Below are 26,760 nucleotides of genomic sequence, written 5' to 3' on the forward strand. Positions count from 1 at the left end.
TTTTATACTGTGCTCTACTTCTAAGTTTTCTCACTATACTATCCTACAAAGAAGGGTATCTAAAAAGTCATGTTAGTAAACTACAAGGTTAGATGTTAGTTTCTTATAATAAAGTTAGATTTTAACAATTTGTATTCTTGTTAGTAACCTAATAATCTTACACTGTGTAAAAATGTTTTCCCTCATGTCATCATTGCTTCTTTTGTCAATTATAATATAGAGCCTCCATGAACTAAGCTAAATATTACTGGGGTCAAAATTTCTCCCGAGTTCTGCCAGTCTCCTGCTTTTTCCAGTTTTTGTGACTTATCTTGGAAACGTATTATGATTCCTGTAGAGAGGGAACTTGAGAAAAAATTCAAATTTCTAGTGGCTGACTGGATGGATCACATGACAAGGTTTCAATTTTTCTGACCTGTACTGTAAAAAGCTAAAAGCAATGTTGTCTAAACACTATTCAGTAGGCAACCTGTACTCTAAAGTACAAAAAAAAAATCCCCCATTTAACTTATAAAATGACAGAAAATCCCCCTCACCGTTTATACTTTACTCTGTCGTTGAAGCGGACACTTCATTTGCCCGGAACCAGTTCAAAGCTATTCTCAGCTCCTGATGGCTTGCTTAATTTTTCCTTTTCCAGCTAACTAACTTCTAATCCTTGAACTGACCTTCATGGTGAGGGTTATCTTGGATCCCTCCCTCTAGCCAAAGCTAAGCAAATCTTCCAGCCTCATTTAAATCCTCATGAACTTGTTTTCTTCAATCTGAGCACAAACTTTCCCACCCACATTCAGCATGGTGAACAATAGAGACTGGCTGCCTCTATCTCTCTGCTCGCTCTCTCTCTCAGATTCTTGCAGACTGACCGTGTCTGAGAGGATCAGGATCTCTTAAAAGAATCTGTAACCCGATCCTACAATGGCTTCCTATGGACTTCTTCCTTCCCAAAGCTGATCTCCATGCCAACGTGAATCACATGGGCCTTGTATCCAGGTAGAAATTGTAATCAGCTATCCTTTAGACCTGCAACTTCATTCTATCTTGAAATGAAATAGAAGTTTAAAGTATAACTGTTTACAAAACCTGTCATTCCTAACACCTCCCTGTTAGACTTGGAGACTAACAGTCTGCCCAGAGTCATCACATATACCCTTGCCATTGTCCACAGATGGGCAGCTTCTTCCCAGTAAATTAATCTGGGTCTCACTATCCCCTTAGCAACCAAGCCACCTTAGCAGCAGGATTTGGAATAGGCTGCATGACCTCTTCACTACCCCATTTTACCTTAAAATAAACAGACAGTCCCAAAACATAACAAACTTACAAAGTTTGCATTTGCAACAAAAGGCGAACATCTGCCCGCTCCTTGTGAGGCCACATTGTTGGAAGGATAGAGGTAGGGATATCCCTTTCCATAGGTCCCACTCCAATAGCTGATTTGGAGCACAATGCATCTCTGGAAATCAATACTTACAGGAGAGGTAAAACATACCAGCCTCCAGATGGATGAATGTGACCCAAACCAATTCGAACCTGAAGCCCTAAAGGAAAGTAAGGCACCTTTTTCAAAAAGTTTTCTAGCTCAGCCCAATGTCTCGACTGATTTCAGGATATGAGGTGAAAGATTACTGTTGGAATTCATGGAATAGTCCAGCTTCTTCATCAGAGACAGATAAAGATCTTCATGCCTTTTTCATTGTCTGAATTTGAGCCCAGGAATCAAGAGACGAAAGAACAGTAATTTAACAATGGCTATTGTGGGTTAGATACTGATACCATGAGCAGCAATGTGCTTACCATTTAGAATATCATGAATCCTGTGAGCCCACTGAATGGTTCCATTGTCCTTTATTATCGTTGTGCCCATTTTCCACGAGTAAACAAAAGAATCCCACGTCTTTCTGGGGAGCCAGTCACCCTCACATAGTAATTATTATTCCGTTCCTCAAGTACTTTTTGGTATTCTCTTCAATTTTCCCTTTTTTAGGCCAGATGGATTGCTCGGGAACGCCAAATCTTGAACTGGGAGAAGTTGTTTGGAAAGCTGATGGTACGTGGTTTTGTTATTCTGTACAGTACACTCAAGACAGCGAAAGGCCTGAGCATAATCCAGCTCCGGGGTAAAATAAAGATGTTTCATTCATCCATCCAAACTGGAATCCATTATATCAAGTAATCCAGTGTCTGAGTCAGTTAGGTTCACAGTACTCCAAGGTGAAAGTGATGGAACTAAAACATACGTGAACTGTACAATTTGATATTTACAGCAAATAAACATGTAGTGACATTATGCATTGTACTAGACTGAGCAAGCCTTTCTTTTTGATCCTGTGGCAATCTGTCTCCTCTCTGTCTGCAGACTGCGAAGGCCCATGGACGACGGTGGAAGTTTCGAGTAGATTATCTGAAGAGGAAAGATAGATTAAGGTAGGTGGAAGCAATCTGATTATCACACTCAGTCATTACAGGCTACAGTGCTATCGTGACTGGGAATTGAAAATGTTCTCTTGTCACTGTTACAGCCTAGAGTCACAACTATTCATAGGGAGCCCAGCTCAGTCTGAGATGCGGGATGGACAGATTGACTCAGAGCTGCACGTTGTATCTAAAGAGACTGTAAGTGGGTTTATTTAATAAAAAACCTGATAAAACTGAGCTAATTATTATTGTCAGAGTTTGTGTTTATATTACTGCCACCTAATTGGAGGCTGCACCAGACTGGGAACTTAAAGAAGTACACCTCAAAATGAAATTAACAAAATGTTAATAAAAATATATACAGTAATTCTATGCAACTAGGCCAGACAAACAAGGCAGTCCTATTGCTGTTGGTTAATTTCAGACAAAGTGGTAAAAGGGTGTCAGATTGGTTTCACTGCCCCTGGCCTAGGGAAGAGAAAATCATTCAGGGTTCCTGATCCTGACAATTTCTCAGTAACCCCTGGCAATATGATAAGACTGGCTGTGACACTCCCATAGTAATATATAATATAATATAAAAATAGAAAATGCTGGAAAAACTATGCAGATCTGGCAGCATCTGTGGAGAGAGAAACAGAGTTAACGTTTCGAGTCCGTTTGACTTTTCTTCAGGGTTGCTTTTATCTTAGTGTGATGCACCCATGGTTGAATAGCCAGCCCACTTCCATTTTTTTTAGTTCAGACATGAAAAATGACTGCTTTATTATGGTGGTACCCATCTAACACATTGTGTCATGGAGTATGTCCCATTATGGGACATACAGTTAATCACATACCTTAGGTGTATATCTCTGAAAATTCTGATGATGTCCACAACAGGAATTAGAGTGTTGATGGTTCTGAATTCTGAGCCTTCAGGACTATTATCCTTTAATTCTCCCCTCTCCATTTTGGCGTGGTTCTGATCAGCTACTGGCACCCGTGAAACAATATCCAGGAGGGTTCATTCTTGAGCCTTCAAAGGAGAAAAATAGAAAAATAAAATTAAAATAGCTAAAAAGACAATATTGTCTGGCTATCAGATGCCATGTTGCTGCTACTGGCAGACATGTATGATAGAACTAAACAAGAGTAGCTATTAAAATGAAATTTGGAAAGTCAAATTCATTTTTATTTTAATGGATAATTAACGACCATTATCGCACTGCGATGGTGCCCAACTTATTTCGCAGGCTCATGTGGCTCTGCATTATAACCATGGCGTACATCAGAGGGTTCCTGACTGTGGGGCCCTCAGAAAATTTGTCTGTGTTGTGCCTGCCAGAACTGATCAATGACAAGACTGTTGAGCATTCTGGATTGTGCCCCAAAGGGTGGTTTTTATGCAAACCTTCAGGATTCTACCTTCAAGTTTCCCCTCTCCCTTTTTTCTCTTCCTTACATTCAGTTGCATCTCTAAATGCTTTGGTTTTAGCCCTTTTCTGTTTGACGGCAGGTGCTTTTCCAAGATTCTTGTGGATTGGGCTGTTGGTAGGAGAAGGGAGGGATTGCAAAGAGGGGCCTGGTCAGGCCTATGTTGTATCAGACCAAGTTTGTACTTGGGCCTAGGCCTAATGTCCCCTTTGCCCAGGACTTTTTCAGGGTCTGTGAACTTGAACTAATGGAGATTTCCCTCCCTGTCCACCCAGCATTTCTGAAATTATGGAGGCTGACCTGTATTTTGTTGTAAATCTTATTACTTATGCAAGGATGAGCCATTTATACTGCTTTGTTAAACATATCTCTATTTCTTGCACTATTTCCTTTTAGTATCTTTTGCTATTTTCATAAAAAAGATGGTTCCGTTCAAAATTGTATGCAAAGCACTCTCAATGGATAAGTGTGTAGATTCAGTGTGTATTAAGGTACTGAGCCACACAGACAAGAATGAAACCGGACTCAATTCCTGGTCTATGTTGACTTATCCAATCTCAACCAGGACAACAACTGAGGAACTAAAATTGGCCGGAGTTACTCCTTGGCTATAAAGGAGATAGTTGTCCAAGATGTTCATACCGATATCAGTGAGCTTCCTTCATCTGCTGGAAACATGTATGCATTTGATGATTTTTAAAAAATTCTTGCATTGGATGTGAGTGTCACTGGCAAGGCCAGCATTTGTTGACCATCCCTAATTGCCCTTGAAAAGATGATAGACTGCTATGGTTCAAAAAGGAGCTCACTTTCTGGTGTAGATACACCCACAGTGCTGTTCGGAAGGTAGCTCCAGTTTTTTGATGCAGCGACAGGGAAAGAACAGCAATATTGTTCCAAGTCAGGTTGGCTTGTGGCATTTAGAGGAACTTGAAGGTGGTGATGTTCCCATGTGTCTGCTCTCTGTCTCCTTCTAGGTGCTGGAGGTCACGGATTTGGAAGGTGCTGTTTAAGGAGGCTTGGCGAGTTGCGGCAGTGCATCTAATAGATGGCATGCACTGCTGCCGCTGTGTGCTGGTGGTGGATGGCATGAATGTTTAAGGCGGTGGATGGGGTGCTGATCAAACAGGCTGCTTTGTACCGGATGGTAATGAGCTTCTTAAATATTGTTGGAGTTGTACTCATTCAGGCAAGCAGAGAGTATTCCATCACACTCCTGCCTTGTAGATGGTGGTCAGGCTTTGGGTAGTCAGGAGGCAGTCAGCCTCTGATCTGATCTTGTGGCCACAATATTTATATGGCTGGTCCAGTTCAGTTTCTGGTCAATGGTAACCCCCAGGATGTTGATGGTGGGGGATTCAGCAACAGTAATGCTGTTCAATGTCAAGGGGAGATGGTTAGGTTCTTTCTTGTTGGGATTGACCATTGCCTGTCACTTGTAGAATGCGAATGTCAATTGACAGTCAGTGCAAGCCTGAATGTTGTCCAGGTCTTTCTGTTTATGGGAACCAACTGCTTCAGTATCCGACGAGTTGCGAATGACACTGAACTCTTTGCAATCATCAGTGAACACCCTTACTTCTGACCTTATTATAAAGGGAAGGCTGTTGATGAAGCAGCTGAAAATGATTGGGCCTAGGACATTATCCTGCGTTGATGTTCTGGGGCTGAGATGTTTGGTCTCCAACAATCACAACCATCTCCCTTTGTGCTAGGTATGACTCCAACCACTGGAGAATTTTCCCCCATTCCCATTGACTTCAATTTTGCCAGGACTGGGATGTTATCAGGGCTGGATTGTCTTTGCAGTATCCAGTGTCTTCAGCTACATTAAACCAGTGACTACAACTCAAAAGTACTTAATTGGCTGTAAAGTGATTTGGCTGAAGATTGGCATCTGTGATGCTGGGGACCTTAGGAGGAGGTCGAGATGGATCATCCACTCAGCACCACTGGCTGAAGATAGTTGCAAATGCTTCAGCCCTGTCTTTTGACTGACATGCTGGGCTCCCCCATCATTGAAGATAGAGATATTTGTGGAGCCTCTTCCTCCAGTTAACTGTTTAATTCCCACTACCATCTAACTAGATATGGCAGAACTGCAGAACTTTGATCTGATCTATTGGCTGTGTGATTGCTTAGCTATGCCTATCATATGCTGCTTCTACTCTTTAGCATGCATGTAGTCCTGTGTTGTAGCTTCACCAGGTTGGCACCTGATTTTAGGTAAGCCTGGCGTGTTATTCATGGCATGCTCGCCTGCACTCCTCATTGAACCAGGGTTGATCCTGTGGCCTGATAGTAATGGCAAGTGATGGATATACCAGATCTTGCATTTGTAGATTGTGGTTGAATATAGTTATCATGCTGCTGATGGCCCACATTGCCTCATGGATGCTAAGTTTTGAACGGCTAGATCTGTTCTGAGTCTATCCAATTTAGCACAATGGTAGTGCCACATAACACAATGGATGGTATCCTCAGTTTGAAGACTGAACTTTGTTTCCAGAAGGACTATGAAATGGTCACTCTTACCAATACTGTCCTGCATCTGTGGCATGTTTATTGGTGAGAGCAAGGTCAAGCAGTTTTTTCCCTCTTGTTGGTTCTCTCGCCATCTGCTGCAGGACCAGTTTGGCAGATCTGTCTTTCAGGACTGAGCCCAGCTCAGTCAATAGTGGTGTCACTGAGCTACTTTTGGTGATGGACATTGAAGTCCCCCACCCAGAGTGCCTTTGTACCTTTCCTACTCCTTGTGCTTCTTCTTCCAAGTGATGTTCAACATGGAGGAGCACTGATCCATCAGCTGATGGAGGGCAGTACGTGGCAATCAGAAGGAGGTTTCCTTGCCCATGTTTGACCTGATGCCTTGAGACTTCATGAGGTTCCGAGTCAATGTCGAGGACTCCCAGGGACTCTCCGTCTATCACGGTGTCGCCACCTCTGGTGGGTCTGTGCTGCTGGTGGGATGGGGGATTTTGGGACATTGGCGATAAGGTATGATTCGGTGAGTATGATTATGTCAGGCAAGACCAGGGAGAGAAATCATGGGCCCCAGTGCTTCTCCTGTTTCTGAGCCCTCGGTGTGTCTGTGCAACAGAACTTTTAAGAGGCCAGAGAACAAAGAGCGAATGGTTCACAATTGTATCTCTTTTGTGATCAGAAAGTCTGAAGACTTTGCTGCTTCTCACTACAAGATATTTTCAATATCTACAATGCAATGCAATACCTCAAAAAACTCATAAAATGCACCAAGATATATTGGGATAATAGGTAAGTAGATAAGAGGACAAGATTGAAGTCAGTGGAAAAGACTCTTGAGAATCAGTGTAAAATAAGTTACTGAGTCACTCTGAGCCCATTATGCACTCCTGCCCTGGCAATCTCACCCCACAAAGCCCGCTCACAGAATACTTTCATTAGCAACAAAATAAACAGAACTCCAGCCATGATTCTACCCTCTGTTCGCAAGATAATTATGGATGACAAAGGCCATCTAGCTTACCTAATCTCATCCATCCAGAATGACATACAAACATATGTATTAGAAGTAGGCCATTCGGCCCCTTGAGTCTGCTCTGCCATTTGATAACATTGCCTACATTATACCAGTACCTACAACTTGAAAGTACTTAATTGGTTGTAAAGCAATTTGGGATATCATGAAAAGAGTTGTATAAATATAGATTTTGTCTTTCTTTCATTGTACCTGCATGCAGTATGCAGAGTGCCTGTAGCAATGGTGAAATTGGAAGCCCAATGATAATCTCTAAGGATAATTAATCACAAAGCAATCAACTGATGTTAGGGAAGTGGCTAAGAAATCACTACATTTATAAAACAATTCAAATCTGTAACTAATCTCCCCCCAACACCCCCCTCTAACCTGCTCCCAACCATCCCATCCAACCTCCCCCAGCCCCCACTCCAACTTCCCCCCAATGCCCCTCCATGTCTGCCTCCAAACTTCCCCCCAACACCCCCTCCAAACTTTCCCCCCCAACACCCCTTCCAATCTTCCCCCAACACCCACTCCAAATGTTCCTCAAACACCCCTCCAAATTTCTCCTCCAAACTTCCCCCTAACTCCAATCTTCCCCCCAAACCTCTGCCAACACCTTCCAAACTTAACCCCCCCATTCCCCCTCCAAACTTCCCTGCAAACACCCCTCCAACCTTCTCCCTAAACCCCCTCCAAGCTTGCCCCAACCACCCCCAACCTTCCCCCAAACTCCCTACAACCTTCCCCCCAACCTTCCCCTGAACCCTCCCCCACCCAACCCCTCCAATACAGCATCCAATTGGTTGCAAAATTACAGGAATTTGACTTACCATTTTTCAAGCAGGAACACTCATTTGCTGCTTCTAAACTCTGGGCAGGTTCATGGTTTCCTGGTAGACTTTTCAAAAAAAAAATCGGAATTACGAAGCTGCCTGAAGGTCGGAAGCAGCAGCAGCAGTGAAATTGATTTGACACTGACAGACAGGCTTTAAAAAATATCGGAACGCTCAGCCTCATAGATCTGTTTTTTTAAGCAGTCTTTCAGGTCTGCAGCTCTGGCTGCTCAGCGTGGATGACGTGAAACTGTTTGAAACACTGAGCTCGCACCCCCCCGCCCCCAACAGACCCTGGGTCCTGATGTCAGGTTGCTTGACTAGTCTGGGACAACTCTCCCAATTTTGGTACAAGTTCCCAAATGTTAGTAAGGAGCACCTTCCATGGCTTACTAGGCAAGGTATGCCATTGTCATTTCTGGTTGCCATTTTTGAGTCAAAGTTGGAGACTTCGGACCGTTCTGACTTACTTACTTGAATAGTTACCCAGGAAATCTTAGACAGAAAAAATTCTAGTCTAACTCCTCAGTAACTACAGAACTGACTCTCCAATCACTCTCACTGACCCGCTGACTGCCCCCTCAACGTTCTTTACCCCCCAACTACACCATTGATCCCTGACACCTGCCCACCTGACCTGACTAGCTCCCACCACCTGACTCCCTCCTGATGCCTCTCCTGACTACCCCCAACCTGACCTGACTAACCCTCACCACCCGATACCCCCACTCCGAGGGGTTTCAACACTGACCAGAAGATTTGGACCATGGTCACTATTACTGGGGCTAGCTTTTAATCCCAGATTTTTATTATTTAATTGATTTTAAATTCCACCAGCTCCCGTTGTGGGATTTGAACACGTGTTCCCAGAGCATTAGTCAGGGCCTCTGGATCACGAGTCTAATAAAATTACTGCGACGTCACCATTCCCTAAGTATCAGGTTTCGTTGTGACATTCCCTTCATGTCAAGCACTGCCAGCACTCTATTATCTTGGCTCATGCATCAGAGATGGTAGTTTGACAAAATAACAACGGATAGTTGGCACTACAACATGAGAGAGGAGTGATGAAAATTTAATAAAAACTATTACAAACTAAAATATAAATAAAATGTGGAATAAAATTGAAGTTTCAAGATCAGCAAAAGGTACAATTTTCAGTTGACTTAAAACGCTCACATCATAACTTCAGTATATGTGAAGCATCCAGTCATCTTTACTGTCACAAGCATCCAGACAGAAAACTTCCTCTGTGCATGGAATATGATGCAGATTTTGTGATGTATAATGAATAAGCAGAATGGCATTGCTCCTCCTTGAAGGAATCCCGACAGAGCCTGATTAGCAGTGAAGATCAAGAGGCTGATGCAAAGGAAAGAAATGAAGACGAGGAAGACGAGAAGGAGGACAGTGACTTCGAGGAAGCTGATGTCCCAGTGGAGAAAGTAAGTAATTTTCAGAACCTAAAGAAGCTGTACAGTCGCTCGATGTACTGAGCAAAAAGAGTAAAAACTTACATTAATATAGCTTCTTTCACAACCTCATGATGTCTAAAATGTTTCATAACCAATGAAATACTTTTGAAGGATAATCTCTGTTGTAATGTAAGAATACAGTTTGCATGTTCCCACAACAATAAGATAAATGACCAGTTAATCTGTTTTAGTAATGTTGGTTGAGGGATTAATATTAACTAGAGCACTGGAGAACACTCCACTCTTCGAGTTCTATGTCCTAGCAAGACTTTAGCTTAATGCCCCATTAGTAATCCAGAGACCCAGGGAAATGCTCTGGGGACCCGGGTTCAAATCCTGCCACAGCAGATGGTGGAATTTGAATTCAATAAAAAAAAGATTTGGAATTAAAAGTCTAATGATGACCATGAAACCACTGTCGATTGTTGTAAAAAAACTATCTGGTTCACTAATGTTCTTTAGGGAAGGAAATCTGACATTCTTATCTGATCTGGCCTACATGTGTTTCCAGACCCACAGCAATGTGGTTGACTCTTAAATGCTCTCTGAAATGGCCTAGCAAGCTACTCAATTATATCAAACTGCTACAAAGTCAAAAAAAAATGGAATGAAACCGGATGGACCACCCAGCATCGACCTAGGCATCGGAAACGACAACGGCAATCTCAGCCCTGTCAACCCTGCAAAGTCCTCCTTACTAACATCTGGGGGCTAGGGCCAAAATTGGGAGAGCTGTCTCACAGACTAGTCAAGCAACAGCCTGACATAGTCATCCTCACGGACTCATACCTTACAGATAATGTCCCAGACACCACCACCACCATCCCTGGGTATGCTCTGTCCCACTGGCAGGACAGACCTAGCAGAGTGGCGGCACAGTGGTATACAGTCGGGAGGGAGTTGCCCTGGGAGTCCTCAACATTGACTCCAGACCCCACAAAATCTCATGGCATCGGGTCAAACATATGCAAGGAAACCTCCTGCTGATTACCACATACCGCCCTCCCTCAGCTAATGAATTAGTTGAACACCACTTGGAGGAAACACTGAAGGTAACCAGGGCGCAGAATGTACTCTGGGTGGGGGACTTCAATGCCCATCACCAAGAGTGGCTTGGTAGCACCATTACTGACCGAGTTAGCTGAGTCCTAACTGACATAGCTGCTAGACTGGGTCTGTGGCAGGTGGAGAGGGAAAAACATACTTGGCCAGGTCTTCATCAACCTGCCTGCCGCAGATGCATCTGTCCATGACAGTATCGGTAGGAGTGACCACCGCACAGTCTTTGTGGAGACCAAGTCCCGACTTCACATTATGGATACCGTCCACCGTGTTTTGTGGCACTACCACCATGCTAAACGGTGGTAGTGCCTGGTGTCAACCTGGTGAAGCTACAACAGAGGACTACTTGCATGCCAAACAGCATAAGCAGCAAGTGATAGAGCTAAGCGATCCCACAACCAACGGATCAGACCTAAGCTCTACAGTCCTGCCACATCCAGTCGTGAATGGTGGTGGACAATTAAACAACTCACTGGAGGAGGAGGCTCCGCAAATATCCCCATCCTCAATGATTGGAGAAGCCCAACACATCAGTGCAAAAGATAAGGCTGAAGTATTTGCTGCAATCTTCAGCCAGAAGTGCCAAGTGGATGATCCATCTTGGCCTCCGCTGGAGGTCCCCAGCATCACAGATGCCAGTCTTCAGCCAATTTGATTCACTCCACGTGATATCAAGAAACGGCTGAAGGCACTGGATACTGCAAAGGCTATGGGCCCTGACAATCTTCTGACAATAGTACTGAAGACTTGTGCCCCAGAACTTGCCGCGCCCCTAGCCAGTACAGCTTCAACACTGGCACCTACCTGACTGTATAGAAAATTGCCCAGGTTTGTCCTGCACACAAAAAGCAGGACAAATCCAACCCTGCCAATTAGCGCCCCATCAGTCTACTCTCGATCATCAGTCAAGTATTGGAAGGGGTCATCAACTGTGCTATCAAGCGGCACTTGCTTAGCAGTAACCTGCTCACCGACACCCTGTTTGGGTTCCGCCAGGGCCTCTCAACTCCTGACCCCCATTACAGCCTTGGTTGAATCATGGACATGAGCTGAACTCCTGAGGTGAGGTAAGGTGAGAGTGACTGCCCTTGATGTCAAGGCCGCATTTGACTGATGTGATATCAAGGAGCCCTAGAAAAACTGGAATCAATGCAAATCAGAAGGAAAACTCTCCGCTGGTTGGAGTTATACCTAGCTCAAAGGAAGATGGTTGTGGTTGTCAGAATTCAGACATCTCAGCTCCATGGCATCACTGCAGGAGTTGCTCAAGGTGGTGTCCTCGGCCCAATCGTCTTCAGCTGTTTCATCAATGACCTTCCTTCCATCATAAGGTCAGAAGTGGGAATGTTCGCTGATGATTGCACAATGTTCAGCACCATTTATGACTCCTCAGATACTGTAGCAGTCCACGTCCAAATGCAGCAAGACCTGGACAATATCCAGGCTTGGGCTGACAAGTGGAAAGTAACATTCGCGCCACACAAGTGTCAGGCAATGACCATCTCCAACAAGAGAGAATCCAACCATTGCCTCTTGATGTTCAATGGCATTACCATCACTGAATCCCCCACTGTCAACATCCTGGGGGGCGGTTACCATTGACCAGAGACTAAACTGGACTAGCCATATAAATACTGTGGCTACAAGAACAGGTCAGAGACTAGGATTCCTGCGGCAAGTAGCTCACCTCCTGACTCCCCAAAGCCTGTCCACCATCTACAAGGCACAAGCCAGGAGTGTGATAGAATACTCCCCACTTCATTGGATGAGTGCAGCTCCCACAACAGTCAAAAAGCTTGACACCGTCCAGGACAAAGCAGCCTGCTTGATTGGCACCACATCCACAAACATTCACTCCCTCCACCACCAACGCCCAGTCGCAGCAATGTGTACCATCTACAAGATGCACTGCAGGAATTCACCTAGGCTACTTAGACAGCACCTTCCAAACCCACAACCACTACCATCTAGAAGGACAAGGGCAGCAGATAGATGGGAATCCCACCAACTGGAAGTTCTCCTCCAAGTCACTCACCATCCTAACTTGGAAATATATCGCTATTCTGTCACTGTCGCTGGGTCAAAATCCTGGAACTTCCTTCCTAACAGCACTGAGTGTACCTACACCACATGGCCTGCAGCAGCTCAAGATGGCAGCTCACCACAACCTTCTCAAGGGCAACTAGGGATGGGCAATAAATGCTGACCCAGCCAGCAAAGCCCACATCCCGTGAATGAATTTTTTAAAAAATTCAGAAGACAGCACCTTCATCACTATAGCACTGAATTGGTACTTAAGATTATGAACTCATGTCTCTGAACGAGGTGAGCCCATGACCCTTTGATTCAGAGGTGATAGAGCCAAGGCTGACATCTGAAGGCAATAAACCAAGCAGGGTATAAGGTGTTTGGCCTGCACTCAGCTGATCTTACTTGGGGTGGCAGTTTAGGTGCCATAATTATGCCCAGCTCCTGTAGGCCGGGGAGGGGGTATGGTGGAGGAACTGGTAGGATTCCTTTCCTGATCACCAACCAGTATTGGAAAGTGGACATATGAACATTGAGTGACTAGAGAATTGGCTTGTCACAATCACGTAGCTTGTCAACATCTCCTGCCTACATTCACAGAGACTGCTTCTATCATGCAGGCAACAAGTATGCAGGACTGGTAGGATTTCTGGTTAGGAATGTTATCCCACCAAACCCACCTCTGTATTGATGTCAGGGCAGAAGGAATGGATGCAAAAATTTTTGTTGATCAGTAAAAGCAGAACTGGGGTTTGCCCCAAATTATAGTCTCCTATTTCAAGGCTATAATTGCTAACCCAGGTCCAGGAATTCTGACAATGATGTCTTTATCAAATAATACAGCAACCTGCAGTCAATCTTTAAATTACATAAATATCTATCTTTTCAAGTCATGTCAACAAAACCAAAATTTATTGCAGAAATTGTACTGAGGTAGAGTGCAGCACTGCCTTTATCACAGTGGTCATCTATGGTTAAATCAATATGGTTGAATCAAGTCAAAGTAATTTCACGTCACTCATGCACTGATCCCAACAGTAAAGCAACACTAAAGATGTTACATTAAAGATGTATTTCTGTGCTCATCCTGACATTGACATTCCCATTCAACTCTGCATGGGTTTCCTGCCTTTTACCAGCCTTATGCTTGCTTGTTCACCTTTCTCTGCAGTTTTCATTGGAGAGTGAAAGTGTCCTTTTAAAGAAGGACACTGTTGATGGAGAAGCACAGACTGAAGGACAGACACAGGAGCAGGGAACCTGGACTGGTGACGCTCTCCACCAAAGGTAAGAGAGTTTTTTTTTCCTTATTCTTTCATAGGATGCGGACATTGATGGCAAGACCAGCATTTGTTGCCCATCTCTAATTGCCCTTGAACTGTGTGGCTTGCTCAGCTATTACAGAGGACAGCTGTGGGTTTGGAGTCACATGTAGGCCAGACCAGGAAAGGACTGCAGATTTCCTTCCCTAAAGGACATTAATGAACCAGCTGGGTTTTTATGACAATCTATGAAATTTCATGGTCACCATTACTGAGACCAGCGCTTAATTCCATATTTTATTTATTGAATTTAAATTGCACCAGCTGCCATGATAGGATTTGAATCCATGTCCCCAGAGAATTCACCTGGGCTTCTGGATTACTAGTCCAGTGACATTACAACTACACCACTATCTCCCCATCTTCTGTATAGAAAGAACAATTAACTTGTTAGTAACCATGGAACTCAAATGGGCATGTTTAAAACTTTTATCCAGCTAAGTAAATAGGAATTCCCATATAGTTTCACAGTAAGTGTATCTTTCTCTATTGTATAAACATGAATATCATAGAATTTCACAGCATGTATCCTAACCTTGGTATTTAAAGAGAAATTCAGTTTGATTACATGGGAAATTACCTGTTAAATCTACAGAACTCTGAAAAGTTTCACAGTGTGTAATCCTTATCTTGCTGAATAAGCAGAGCTCTATACAGCTATGTGAAATATTTTCTTTCCACATTATTGGCTTCTGCTTTTAAGAATCCTCTCCAGAATCCTTCTGAAAGCTTCAAAGGTTATCTTCCTAAAGTTGTTTGCCTCTGTATTTTTATTTTTGGCCTTAATCTTTGACAGAGTATCAAATCTACTTGCTCAATAGTCAATGGAGCTCAGGGTTTCACATAATCACTGAAACTTTGCGGTGCAGAAGGAGTCCATTTGGCCCATGGAGTCTGCACTGGCTCTCTGAAAGAGCATTTTATCTAGTTCTACTCCCCTGCTTTTTCCCTGTAACCTTGCACATTGTTTTTTTTTCAGATAGCCATCCAATTCCTTTTTGAATGCCTTGATCAAACCTGCCTTCACCACCCTCTCAGGAAGCTCGTTCCAGACTCCAACAACTGTCTGGGTGAAAAAATTTTTCCTCACATCAATTTTACTCCTTTCGCCAATTATTTTGAATCTATGCCCTCTAGTTCTTGATGTTCTCTTGAGTGGGAACAGTTTCTCACTATTTCCCCCTGTCCATACTCCTCAGGATCTTGAATATCTCGACCTCAGTCTCCTCTCAACCTTCCATTCTCCAAGGAAAACAGAACCAACCTCTCCAATCTATCCTCATTGCTACAGTTCTTCATCCCTGGAATCATTCTTGTGAATCTCCTCTGTACTCTCTCCAATGGCTTCACATCTTTCCTCAAGTATGGCACCCAGAACTGGACTCAGTACTCCAGATGAGGCCTAACTAGTGTCTAGTTAGTTAGTTCAACATGACCTCCTTACTCTTGTTTCAATTTCATGCTTCTATTAATAAAGCCTAAGATACTATATGCTTTATTAACTGCTCTCTCAACATGCCCTGCCATCCTCAATGACATATGTACATACACACCCTCTGTTCCTCCACTTCCTTTAGAGTTTCTTCCTTTATTTTATACTGTCCATCCATATTCTCCCTGCCAAAATGAATCACCTTACACTTCTCTTCATTGAACTTCATTTCCACTTGTCTGCCCAATCCACCAACATGCCTATGTCCTTTTGAAGTGCAAGATTATCCTAATCACAGTTGACAACATTTCCGATCTTTGTATCAACTGCAAATTTTGAAATCATGGCCTGAACACCACGGTCTAGGTTATAATGTATATCAGGAAGAGCAAGGGTCCTGACACTGACCTCTGGGGAACTCCACCACAAACCTTCCTCCAATCTGAAAAACATCCATTAACCACTATTCTTTGTTTCCTGTCACTTCGACAATTCTTATCCAAGCCCCTGCTCTGCCTTTTATTCCATGAGCTAGCATTCTGCTCACAAGTCTGTTGTGTGGCACTGTATCAAATGCCCTTTGACAATCCATATACACCACATCAACAGCATTGCCCTTATCAACCTTCTCTGTTACTTCCTCAAAAAACTTCAGCAAGTTAGTTAAACATGATTTTCCCTTATTGAATCCATGGTGGCTTTCCTTAATTATCCTGCGCTTGTCTAAATGACTATTGATTTTGTCCCGAACTATAATTTCCAGAAGTTTCCCTACCACTGAAAGTCAAACTGACTGGTCTGTAGTTGCTGGCTTTATCCTTGCACCCATTTTTGAACAAGGGTGTAACATTCACAATTCTCTAGCCCTCTGACACCACCCCTGTGCCTAAGGAAGACTGGAAGATTATCACTATTGCCTCTGCAATTTCCACTCCCACTTCCCTTAATAACCTTGGATGCATCTCACCCGTTCTTGGTACCTTATCAATTTTAAGTAAAGATAGCCTTTCTAAAACCCCTTCCTTCTCAATTATAAATTCTTATAGTGTACCAGTTACCTCCTCTCTCACTTTAGCCTGAGTAGCATCTACTTACTTTGTAAAGACAGATGCAAAGTACTTGTTTCATACCTCCACTATTTCTCCTGCCTCCATGTGCAAGTCCCTTTTTCTACCCCTAATCGGTCTAACTCTTTCTTTTACCACCCTTTTATTATTTATATGCTTATAGAAGACCTTGGGATTTCCTTTTATATTAACTGCCAGTCTCTTTTCATGCTCTCTTCTTGCTTCTCTTATTAGTTTTTTCACTTCCCTCCTGGTCCTTTTATATTTAGCCTGATTCTCCATTGTATTTTCTACCTAACATCTGTTGTATGAGCACTTCTTCCTTTTCATCTTCACCTCTATTTCTCTCATCATCCAGGGTGCTCTGGATTTATTTGTCCTACCTTTCCCCTTCAAGGGAAAATACCTTGACATTGCCTGCAATACTTTTTCTTTGAACTTGGCCCATTGTTCAGCCACCGTCTTTTCTGCCAACATTTGACTCCAACTCACTCAACTCAGATGCATTCCCATTCCAATGAAGTTGGCTTTCCCCCAATCAATTATCCCTGCCCTGGATTGTTCCTTGTCCTTTTCCATGGCCAACTTAAACCTGATGATACAATGGTCACTGTTCCCTAAATGCTCTCCCACTGATATTTGATCCACTTGGGCCAACACATTCCCCAAAACTGGATCCAACGGTGCCTTCCCTCTCAATAGACTGGAAACATACTACTGCAGAAAATTGTCTTGGAACACATTCCAGTAACACTCGTCCCTCTTGTCCCTTTGAGCCATTCCTATCCCAGTCGATATTTGGATAATTGAAGTGCCCCATTATAATTTATAATTCTTGCACCTCTCTGAATTTTTTTTGCAGATTTGTTCCTCTACATCCCTTCCACTGTGGTTTATATACTACACCAATCAATGTTATTGCACCTTCATTCCTTGACTCTAGCCAGAGAGATTCGGTGCTTGACCCCTCTAGAACATTCTCTTTCTCTCCTGTACTGTAATGCCATCTTTAGTCAATACTGCCACTCCCTGCCTTTTACTTCCTTTTCCGTCTCTCCTAAACACCTTGTACCCAGGAATATTTAATGCCCAGCCATGCCATTTTTTGAGCCAGGTCTCTGTTATAGCAATAATATCATAATTCCATATGTCAACCTGTTGCCTGTAGTTCACCAATCTTATTAACCACACTCCATGCATTCACATACATGCACATTAGCCCTGATTAAGGCGTTTTTACTTTCCCCCTTATTCTGACCCCATTTAATGACTTACTATTGCCTACTCTAATTCTATCAAACTCTTGAAGTATTCTGTCTATTTTGATACTACTCTCTGATATATCCTCCTTATCAGTTAATACTTCTCTACTTCCCAATGCCAGTTTTTCTACTCTCCTTTCTGAATTTCCCCTCAGGTTCCCATTCCCCTGCTAATCTAGTTTAAACCCTCCCCGACAGCAATAGCAAACCTCCCTGCGAGGACGTTAATCCCAGTCCTGTTAAGGTGTAACCTGTCCTTCTTGTACAGATCCCACCTGCCCCAGAGCGAGTCCCAATGCCTCAAATCCAACACTCTCCCTCCTACCCCATTTCTCCAGCTGCGTGTTGAACTGCTCAATCTTCCTACTCTTATGTTCACTAGCACGTGGCACTGGGAGTAATCCTGAGATTACTGCTCTTGAGGTCCTGATTTTCAATTCCCTCCCCAACTCCCTAAAATCTGCTTTCAGGACTTCATCCTTTTTCCTACCTGTGTCATTGGTCCCAATGTGGATCATGACCTCTGGCTGATCACCCTCCCCCAAAAAATGTCCTGCAGCTGCTCTGTGAAGTCCTTGACTCTGGCACCAGGGAGGCAACACATCATCTTGGAGTCACGTCTACGGCCGCAATAGCACCTGTCTGCTCCCCTAACTATGGAATCCCCTACCACTAAAGCACTTGCAGTCTTCTTCCTCCCCTCCTGTGCAGCTGAGCCACCCATGCTCCTATGAGCTTGGCTGTTGCTACAGTCCCCTGAGGAACCATTTTGCTTACCAGTATCCAAAATGGAAAAGTGGTTAGAGAGCAAGATAGCCTCAGGGGATTCCTGCCTGTTTCTCTTAGATACTCTAGCAGTCACCCATTCCCTCTCTATGTATGTGCCATCCATGTAATTCTCTGCCTTGCGGATGCACCACAGTGATTCCAGCTCCACTCAAGTTCCACACCCCAGCGCTTTCTGCAGCTGGTGACACTTCCTGCAGATGTAGTCATTGAGGACACTTTGTGCCTGCTTGACTTCCCACATCCCACAGGATGCACATTACACCTGACTGACCTGCACTGACATACCTTAAAATTTAAAGTGTTTACTACAGTATGGTATAATGTAATAACTTACCTGTCACTCATGCTATGACGTGGCAGATGATGTGTGCCAGGTGGATCAAATCTACAAGGGAAACTTGATCATGTGGTCACCATGGTTTTGCAATTTGTATTTATTTCGGGATGTGTGCTCTGAATTCAATAGTAATAAGTCCACCCAGACTTTGGAGTTTTTTTTTAGAAAGCTAAATTAAAAATTTATTACAAAAGATTTCAAACATATACAAATCACTGCTATAATAACTCCTAAAACCCCTGATTAATCTGGCTTCCAGGTACATCCCCATTAAGGCAACAGTAAAAAAGATTTTAAACAGATCCAGGCAAGTCACCACAATACCCTGGACAGTAGAATTCAAAGTGGCTTTTCCCAGATTTGGCTTCTGTAGACAGCAGCATATTGCCAAAATACTGGAAGCATTTCACACTTCTGTTAGATCTTGTAATGCCTCTCTAACTCATAACATGAATCTTCTTTATACATGTTTCTCCCTTTTAATGCAAATTCCATTGTTCCCATATGTCTTTGGAACTTTACCTTTCTCATAATATAAATCTTTTCATGGTGCTAATACTATCAGTAACCTTTGGGAAAAATAAACACACTGCTTGGCCTAGCTTCTCTGGCTAGGTGTAACATCCTAGCATGTCTTTGAAATTTAAACACACTGATTTATCTAAAAATGCAAATTCTCCTCACCTCACATTCTAAAACTTCAGCCATGTTTACGTATTTAGCATTTCAAACCTAGCTTCTTTTGATGAGTCAAAAGCTCCAGACGAGCTGTCTCCAATTCAGTTAAATCCCACACACACACACAACTATCCAAACCCCACTATTAACCTACTTTTACAATAAATCACAATAATATTACGAGAATTATTATACTTTGATGACACTCACCAATTGTCTCCCCTGTGCCAAGTCTGGAAAGCCCTATACTTACCAACCAATCAACTTAGGGACTCCTGTGACATCATTTATAGATTTAACCTGTACACTTCCGGCTCTCTCTCCACTGTTTTATGGGCTCTCTCTCTCCAAATTCCTGTTGATTTATGGGCTCTGTAATGTGTTGTTGGCTTAATTTATTACTTTCTTAAATAACTTAGAGTAATTGCTATGTATACCATACCTCTTTCCCCCATGCACCAAATTCCCACGTGAGCCTAATTCGCTACTCACTCGGTTTCACTCAGGCATAGTCGCCTGTCACCTTGCATGTTCCTTACTGATTTCAACCAGTTCAAGGCAACTAACTAGTTTTATGTGATTGCTGAACACTGAGTCTAATATAAGGATAAATACTCTGAGGCTCGCCTCTTGGTGCAGAACTTCGTTTAACTGGAATGCCGATCAAAGATGTGAAAATTTGTGCACCCCATTTGTGATGCTCCTTTTTTTCCAGTGATTAATTTTAATTACCAGCCATTAGGGTGTGCATGAATTGGATCTGCATCCGGTTCCTTGATCCACGTTCTATTTGAGTGAGACTCCATAGTAGAAGTGAGGTCTTAAAATTTACCTTTTTTGCTCTCAAAGATTCACATTCCATTCCAAAGTGTCTCAATTTTAATGGACGTGTGCCATTTGATAGAGTTTTATATGGTTCCACTCATAATGGAGTTATAATTGACAGTGCAGCAGACTTTCATTTCTGTTAGCCTAATTTATAATGTGCAAATGTTTCTTTTAATCAGATTTCTCTGTGTGACAGTGACTAAATTTTATGGCGCCTTTGAGCAAGGTCTGTCCTGCCTCCTTACCTATCGACAAGAAGGTCACCAGATACAGCTTATCCAGGACCCAGAGACCAAGCAGAACAAAAAAATACAGAAACAGGTCAAAATAAGTGCAGGTAAACAAGGTAAGATGAATATGATTTTTGTCACTATATATAAAGAAGCGCTTTCAGGGAAATAATTGAACAACCACTCAGCCATTTTAATGACAGTGTTTGTCGTCAGACGAACATATGACCTAGGAGCAGAAGTATGCCATTCGGCACCTCGAGCCTGCTCTGCTATTCATTAAGATCATGGCTGATCTGTTTGTGTTTCAAATTCCACATTCCCGTCTACCCCCAATAATTTTTGATTCACTTGCCTAACAAGAATCTATCTACCTTCGCCTTAAAAATATTCAATGACCCCGCTTCTGAGGCAGAGAGTTCCAAAGTCACACAACCCTTTGAGAGAAAAAAATTCTCCTCATCTCTGTCCTAAAAAGGCAACCCCTAATTTTAAACAGTGCCCCCAGATCTGGACTCACCCACAAGAGGAAAATCCTTTCCACATCCACCTTGTCAGTACTATTCAGAATCTTATGTACTTCAATCAAGTCACCCCTCACTCTTCTAAACTCCAGTGAAAACAAGCTCAGCCTGTCTAACCTTTCCTCATAAGACAACCTGCTCATTCCAGGTATCAGTCTAGTAAACCTTTGAACCGCCTCCAAAGCATTTACATCCTTCCTTAAATAAGGAGACCAAAAGTGCACACAATATTCGTGATGCGGTTTCACCAAGCCCTGTACAACTGAAGCATAACATCCTTACATTAATGTTCAATTCCTCTCGTAATAAAGAGTAGCATTCCAGTAGCCCTCTTAATTACTTGCTGTGCTTACATACTAACTTTTTGTGACTCATGCACTGGAACTTCTAGATCCCACTCCAGCTTGGAATTCTGCAGCTGTTCTCCGGTTAAGTAATACATTGCTTTTTTATTCTTCCTGCCAAAGTGAACAGCTTCATATTTTCCCACATTATACTCCATCTGCCATTTTTTTGCCCACTCACTCAACCTACCTATATCCGTCTGCAACCTCCTTATGTCCTCTTCACAACATACTTTCCTATCTTTCTTTGTGTCATCTACAAAATTAACTATCATGCCTTCACTCCCCTCATCTAAGTCATTGATACAAATTGTAAAAAGTTGAGGCCCCAGCACAGACACATGTGGAACTCCATGCGTCACATTCTGCCAATTAGAAAAAGACCCATTTATGCACTCTCTTGGTTTTCTGCCAGCCAGCCAATCTTCTATCCATGATAATATGTTACCCCCTACACCATGAGCTTTTATTTTCCGCAATAACCGTTGATATGGCACCTCATCAAATGCCTTCGGAAATCCCAGTACGTCTACAGGCTCCCCTTTATCCACAGTACATGTTACTCCTTCAAAGAACTCCAATAAATTGATTAAACATGATTTTCCTTTCACAAAACCATGTTGACTCTTCCTGATTAGCTTGAGTTTCTTAAGTGCTCAGCTGTAACCTCTTTAATGACCAATTCCAACACCTTCCCAGTGACAGAAGTCAAGCCAACTGGCCTATTGTTTCCTGTTTTCTGTCTCCCTCCCTTCTTAAATAGAGGGGTTATATTTGCTACTTTCCAGTTAGATGCAACCTTTCCAGAATCTAGGAAAATTAACACCAATGCACCTACTTCCTCAGAACCTGGAGACTATTCAGCCCACAGCTCCATCAATTTGCCTTGAATCGCTTTCCCAGTGATTGTAATTTCACCACGTTCCCCTCTGCCTTCCACCTCCTGTTTTAAAGTTATTACCAGAATGTTTTTTATATCCTTTATAATGAAGACAGAAGCAAAATATTTGTTCATTTCATCTGCCATTTCCTTATTATTTACTACTAACTCTCCATTGTCACTCTCTAGAGGGCCAACACTCATTTTATTTTTTTCCTTTTTATTTACCTGTAGAAACTCTTGCTTTGAGATTTTACATTTCTAGCTAGCTTCCTCTCATATGCTAATTTCTTACTCCTGATTAACCTTTTATTCATTCTCTGCCTTTCCTTATATTCTGACCAATCGTCTGACCTGCCACTCATTTTTGTGCAGTTATATGCTTTTTCCTTAAGTTTGATGCTTTCCTTAACTTCTTTGTCAACCACGTTAACCACGGATTGTGGGTCCTCCCTTTACAATTTTTCATTATAACTGGAATGCACTTATTCTGAGCATTCTGAAATATCCCCTTAAATGTCTGCCACTGCTGCTCCATTGACCTATCCCCTAGCCTAGTATCCCAGTTCACTTCAGCTAGTTCAGCTTTCATGCCCACATAGATGGCCCTTATTTAAGTTTAAAATACTAGTCTTAGACCCATTCTTTCCCTATCTAGGGGTGCCTTTACTCTGAGGTTTTTAATTAATCCTGTCACATTACACAACACCAAGTCTAATATGTAAATTAAAATCACCAATGATTATTGCTGTCTCTTTATCACAAGCACCCAATATTTCTTCTTGTATACTTTGTCCTAAATTGTGGTTACTGTTAGGGGGCCTGTGGACCACTCCCACTAGTGACTTCTTTCCCCTACTATTCCTCATCTCCACCAAAACCGATTCTACATTTGATCACCTGAACCAAGGTCATCTCTAACTATTGCACAAATACCATCCTTGATCAACATTGCTACCCTTCCACCTTTACCTAGCCTCCTTATTCTTCTTGAATGTCATATACCCCTCAATATTCAGGACCCAATCCTTGTCATCCTGCAGCCATGTCTCCATAGTGGCTTTCATATTTATTTACTTCAATGTGCGCTATCAATTTATTTACTTTGTTACAGATACAATGTGCATTTAGATACAGAGCCTTTAGTTTTGTCTTCTTGTTATCTTTGTAACATCTAGTCTTGACTATTGGTGTATTTTCAGCTTTTATCTCTCTGCCTCTTCCTGCTATTCTCTGACCCTCATTTCCCATATTACTATTATGGTCCCTTGCCTTAAATCTACTCCTTCATTTGCCACATCTATCCAAGCTTGATCCCTCACCCTCCCATGTTTAGCTTAAAGACCTCTCTACATCGGATACTGCTGGCCCTGTCACAGCCGGCACCATGATGCAGAGAATCATTTACGTTGTATGTCTAAGATGTCCCCCACCAGCTCTGCTCTGTTTCCTTCCATTGTGTGCCACCTTGTCCTGCAAGAGAGAGGGCAGAATGTCAGAGCTTGTGTAGCTCTGTGTTTGGGTCATGTGCCTGTCGTGGATGAATAGCTGGAGATAAGTAAAGGCTGTGAGAGCTGGTGTGAGGCTAGGAGCATTGAGGATGAGGTGGGGTATTTGGACGTTAGACATGAGTCTAGAGTACCAGGGAGTGCTGCTGGGTGAGTGATGAGGCTGGTGGAGCAGTGGTAGGAGATATCATGTGAAGATGCATTCACTAATGTTGAGCACCCGCATGAGGTCAATAGACCTCTTATAGTACTTTTGCTGTGGGGTACTTGGGTCTGGACTCAGGAGTTGACCCCCCTCTCCATCTGGAGACATGGACATTAATGTCTCCAGCACCGCAATTGTCACTGTGGATCCCTCTCTCTAGTCTGGTGTCCAATTTACAAGAATTTACATTGAAGCAACCTTTTTGTGCAGCTTTATTCCTACGTGGCTATTTGTGCCTGCAGCTCATCAAATTATGTTCCCACATATGCGCTCCAGATTTAACTTGGACACATTAGCATATTCTGTGGTCACACCTACTTCTGTATTATTTCTAACTCTGTCTTTCCCAGTCCTCTGTGAACCTTTGTACTTTTTAATATATCTTGGTGCCCAGCTCCCTGCTGAATTAGTTTTTAAATTCCCTCCCACAGCAAGGTTATTGGCCTCAGCTCTGTTCAGATGGAATCCATCCATATTGAAAAAGCTCCTCCTGCCACAGAATGGTCCCAATGTCCCAGGAATTGGACGCCCTCTCATGTGCACTATATTTATCACTGTGCATTAACCTGCTTCCTCCTCCTTTAGGAATGATATGATGGTTTTAGGAGGTGCAGAAACAATTTACAAGAATTGTTCTAGGGATGAGAGGCTTCAGTTATGTGGCTGGATCGGAGAAGCTGGGGTTGTTATCCTTAGAGAAGGCTGAGAGAAGATTTGATGAAGATGTTCAAAATCAAGAGGTTCTAAACAGAGTAGATAAGGAGAAACCATTCCCATTGGTGGAAAGGTAGAGAATCAGAGGACACTGATTAAGGTGATTGGCAAAAGAATCAATGATGACGTGAGGAAATTTTTTTTATGCGGCAACTGGCTAAGGTCTGCACTGTGTGCCTGAGAGTGTGGTGGAGGCAGATTCAATCATGACTTTCAAAAGGGAATTGGATAAGCATCTGAAGAGAGAATATTTGCAGGGCTATGGAAAATGGAATGGGACGAGCTGAGTTGCTCTTGTCGAGAGCTGACATGGACACAATGGGCAAAATGACCTCCTCCTGTACTGTAACCCCTGTTTTAAAATTAGGGGTTGCCCTCTCAGGACAGAGATGAGGAGAAATTTTTTCTCTGAGGGTTCTGTGACTTTGGAATTCTCTGGCTCAGAAGGTGGTGGAGGTGGGGTCACTGAATATTTTTAAGGCAGAGGTAGATAGATTCTTGTTAGGCAAGGGAATCAAAGGTTATTGGAGTTAGATGAGAATGTGGAAATCGAAACACAAGATCATCAGCCATGATCTTATTGAATGGTGGAGCAGGCTAGAGGGGCCGAATGGTCTACTCCTTTTCCTATTTCTTATGCTCTTATGTGATTCTGTAGCTCATAGAACCATAGAAAAGTTACGGCACAGAAAGAGGCCATTCAATCCATTGTGTTTGCACCAGCTGAAGAAAAAACCAGCCACCCATTCTAATCTCACCTTCTAGCATCTGATCTGTAACCTTGCAGGTTACTGCACTTCAGGTGCAGATCCATGTGCCTTTTAAATGAGTTGAGGGCTTCTTCCTCAACTACCCAATCTGGGCAGTGAATTCCAGATGCCTACCACCCTCTGGCGAAAAGATATTTCCTCATATCCCATCTAATCCTTCTACCAGTCACCTTAAATCTGTGCCCCCGGGTAATTGACCTCTCCACTAGAGGAATTAAGTCTTCCCTGTCCACTCTATCTTAGCCCCTCATAATTTTGTACACCTCAATAAAGTCACCCCTTAGTCTTCTCTGTTCTAAGGAAAACAACCCTAGCCTATGCAATCTCTTCTCATAGCTGCAATTTTCCAGCCCTGGCAACATTCTTGTAAATCTTTTCTGTGCTCTCTCCAGAGCAATTATGTTCTTCCTGTAATGGGGTGACCAGGACATTATGCAAAATTCCAGTTGTGGCTTAACCAATGTTTTATACAGTTCCAGCATACATAGCACTGGGAATAATCCACAGAATGCTACCTTTGAGGACCTGCTTTTTAACTTCCTCCCTAACTCCTTAAACTCTGACTACAGAATATCAACCTGCTTCCTCCCTATCTCATTGGGTCTGACACGGACTATGACTTCTGGCTTTTCGCTTTCCCCTTGCAGAATGTTCTGCACCCTTTCAGTGGTATTCCTTCCCTTGGCACCAGAGAGGCACCAAAGCATACTGGTCTCACATCGATGATAGCAGAACTGCATGTCTGCACCCTTGGCTATTAAATCCCCAATTACTACTAATCTCTCGTGTGTGTAATATGAAAGATATCATGGCAATAACACTAACAAAATGTAAATGGAGAAAAGAATATTGCACTGAATATAACACACTGTGAGCCTGGTGCTACACTCTGATTTATTGGGTTTATGACACTCATTTAATGCTAAATGTTACAATTTTTTTTTATACTGACAGATCTGCCTGTCACTGGGTCTACATCTGGAATATTAAAAATGTCAGAAGCAGCCAAGAGTGATTTTGCAAAGTCAGCCATGGAGTCTGTGCTGACTGGGTAAGTGATGCCTTTCACCCACACCATTTTCTTTGCTGTTCCTTTAAACTGACTCATGCCGGAATACAGTTCCAGGCAATGGATG

At 42.8% G+C, this 26,760-nt stretch overlaps 1 protein-coding gene across 1 annotated transcript in view; it reads left to right on the forward strand.

Moving 5' to 3' along the window:
• LOC144684799 (uncharacterized) overlaps positions 1–26,760 on the forward strand; it is a 97,828-nt gene that overhangs the window by 25,931 nt on the left and 45,137 nt on the right. The window contains exons 7-13 of the mRNA XM_078549033.1: positions 1,988–2,050; positions 2,360–2,427; positions 2,523–2,616; positions 9,492–9,614; positions 13,906–14,021; positions 20,629–20,795; positions 26,579–26,675. Of these exons, the coding sequence (XP_078405159.1) occupies positions 1,988–2,050; positions 2,360–2,427; positions 2,523–2,616; positions 9,492–9,614; positions 13,906–14,021; positions 20,629–20,795; positions 26,579–26,675 (728 nt within the window). The remainder of the gene's footprint in view (positions 1–1,987; positions 2,051–2,359; positions 2,428–2,522; positions 2,617–9,491; positions 9,615–13,905; positions 14,022–20,628; positions 20,796–26,578; positions 26,676–26,760) is intronic.

This window comes from Cetorhinus maximus, chromosome 9, assembly GCF_964194155.1.
Source record: "Cetorhinus maximus chromosome 9, sCetMax3.hap1.1, whole genome shotgun sequence".
Lineage (NCBI taxonomy): Eukaryota > Metazoa > Chordata > Chondrichthyes > Lamniformes > Cetorhinidae > Cetorhinus > Cetorhinus maximus.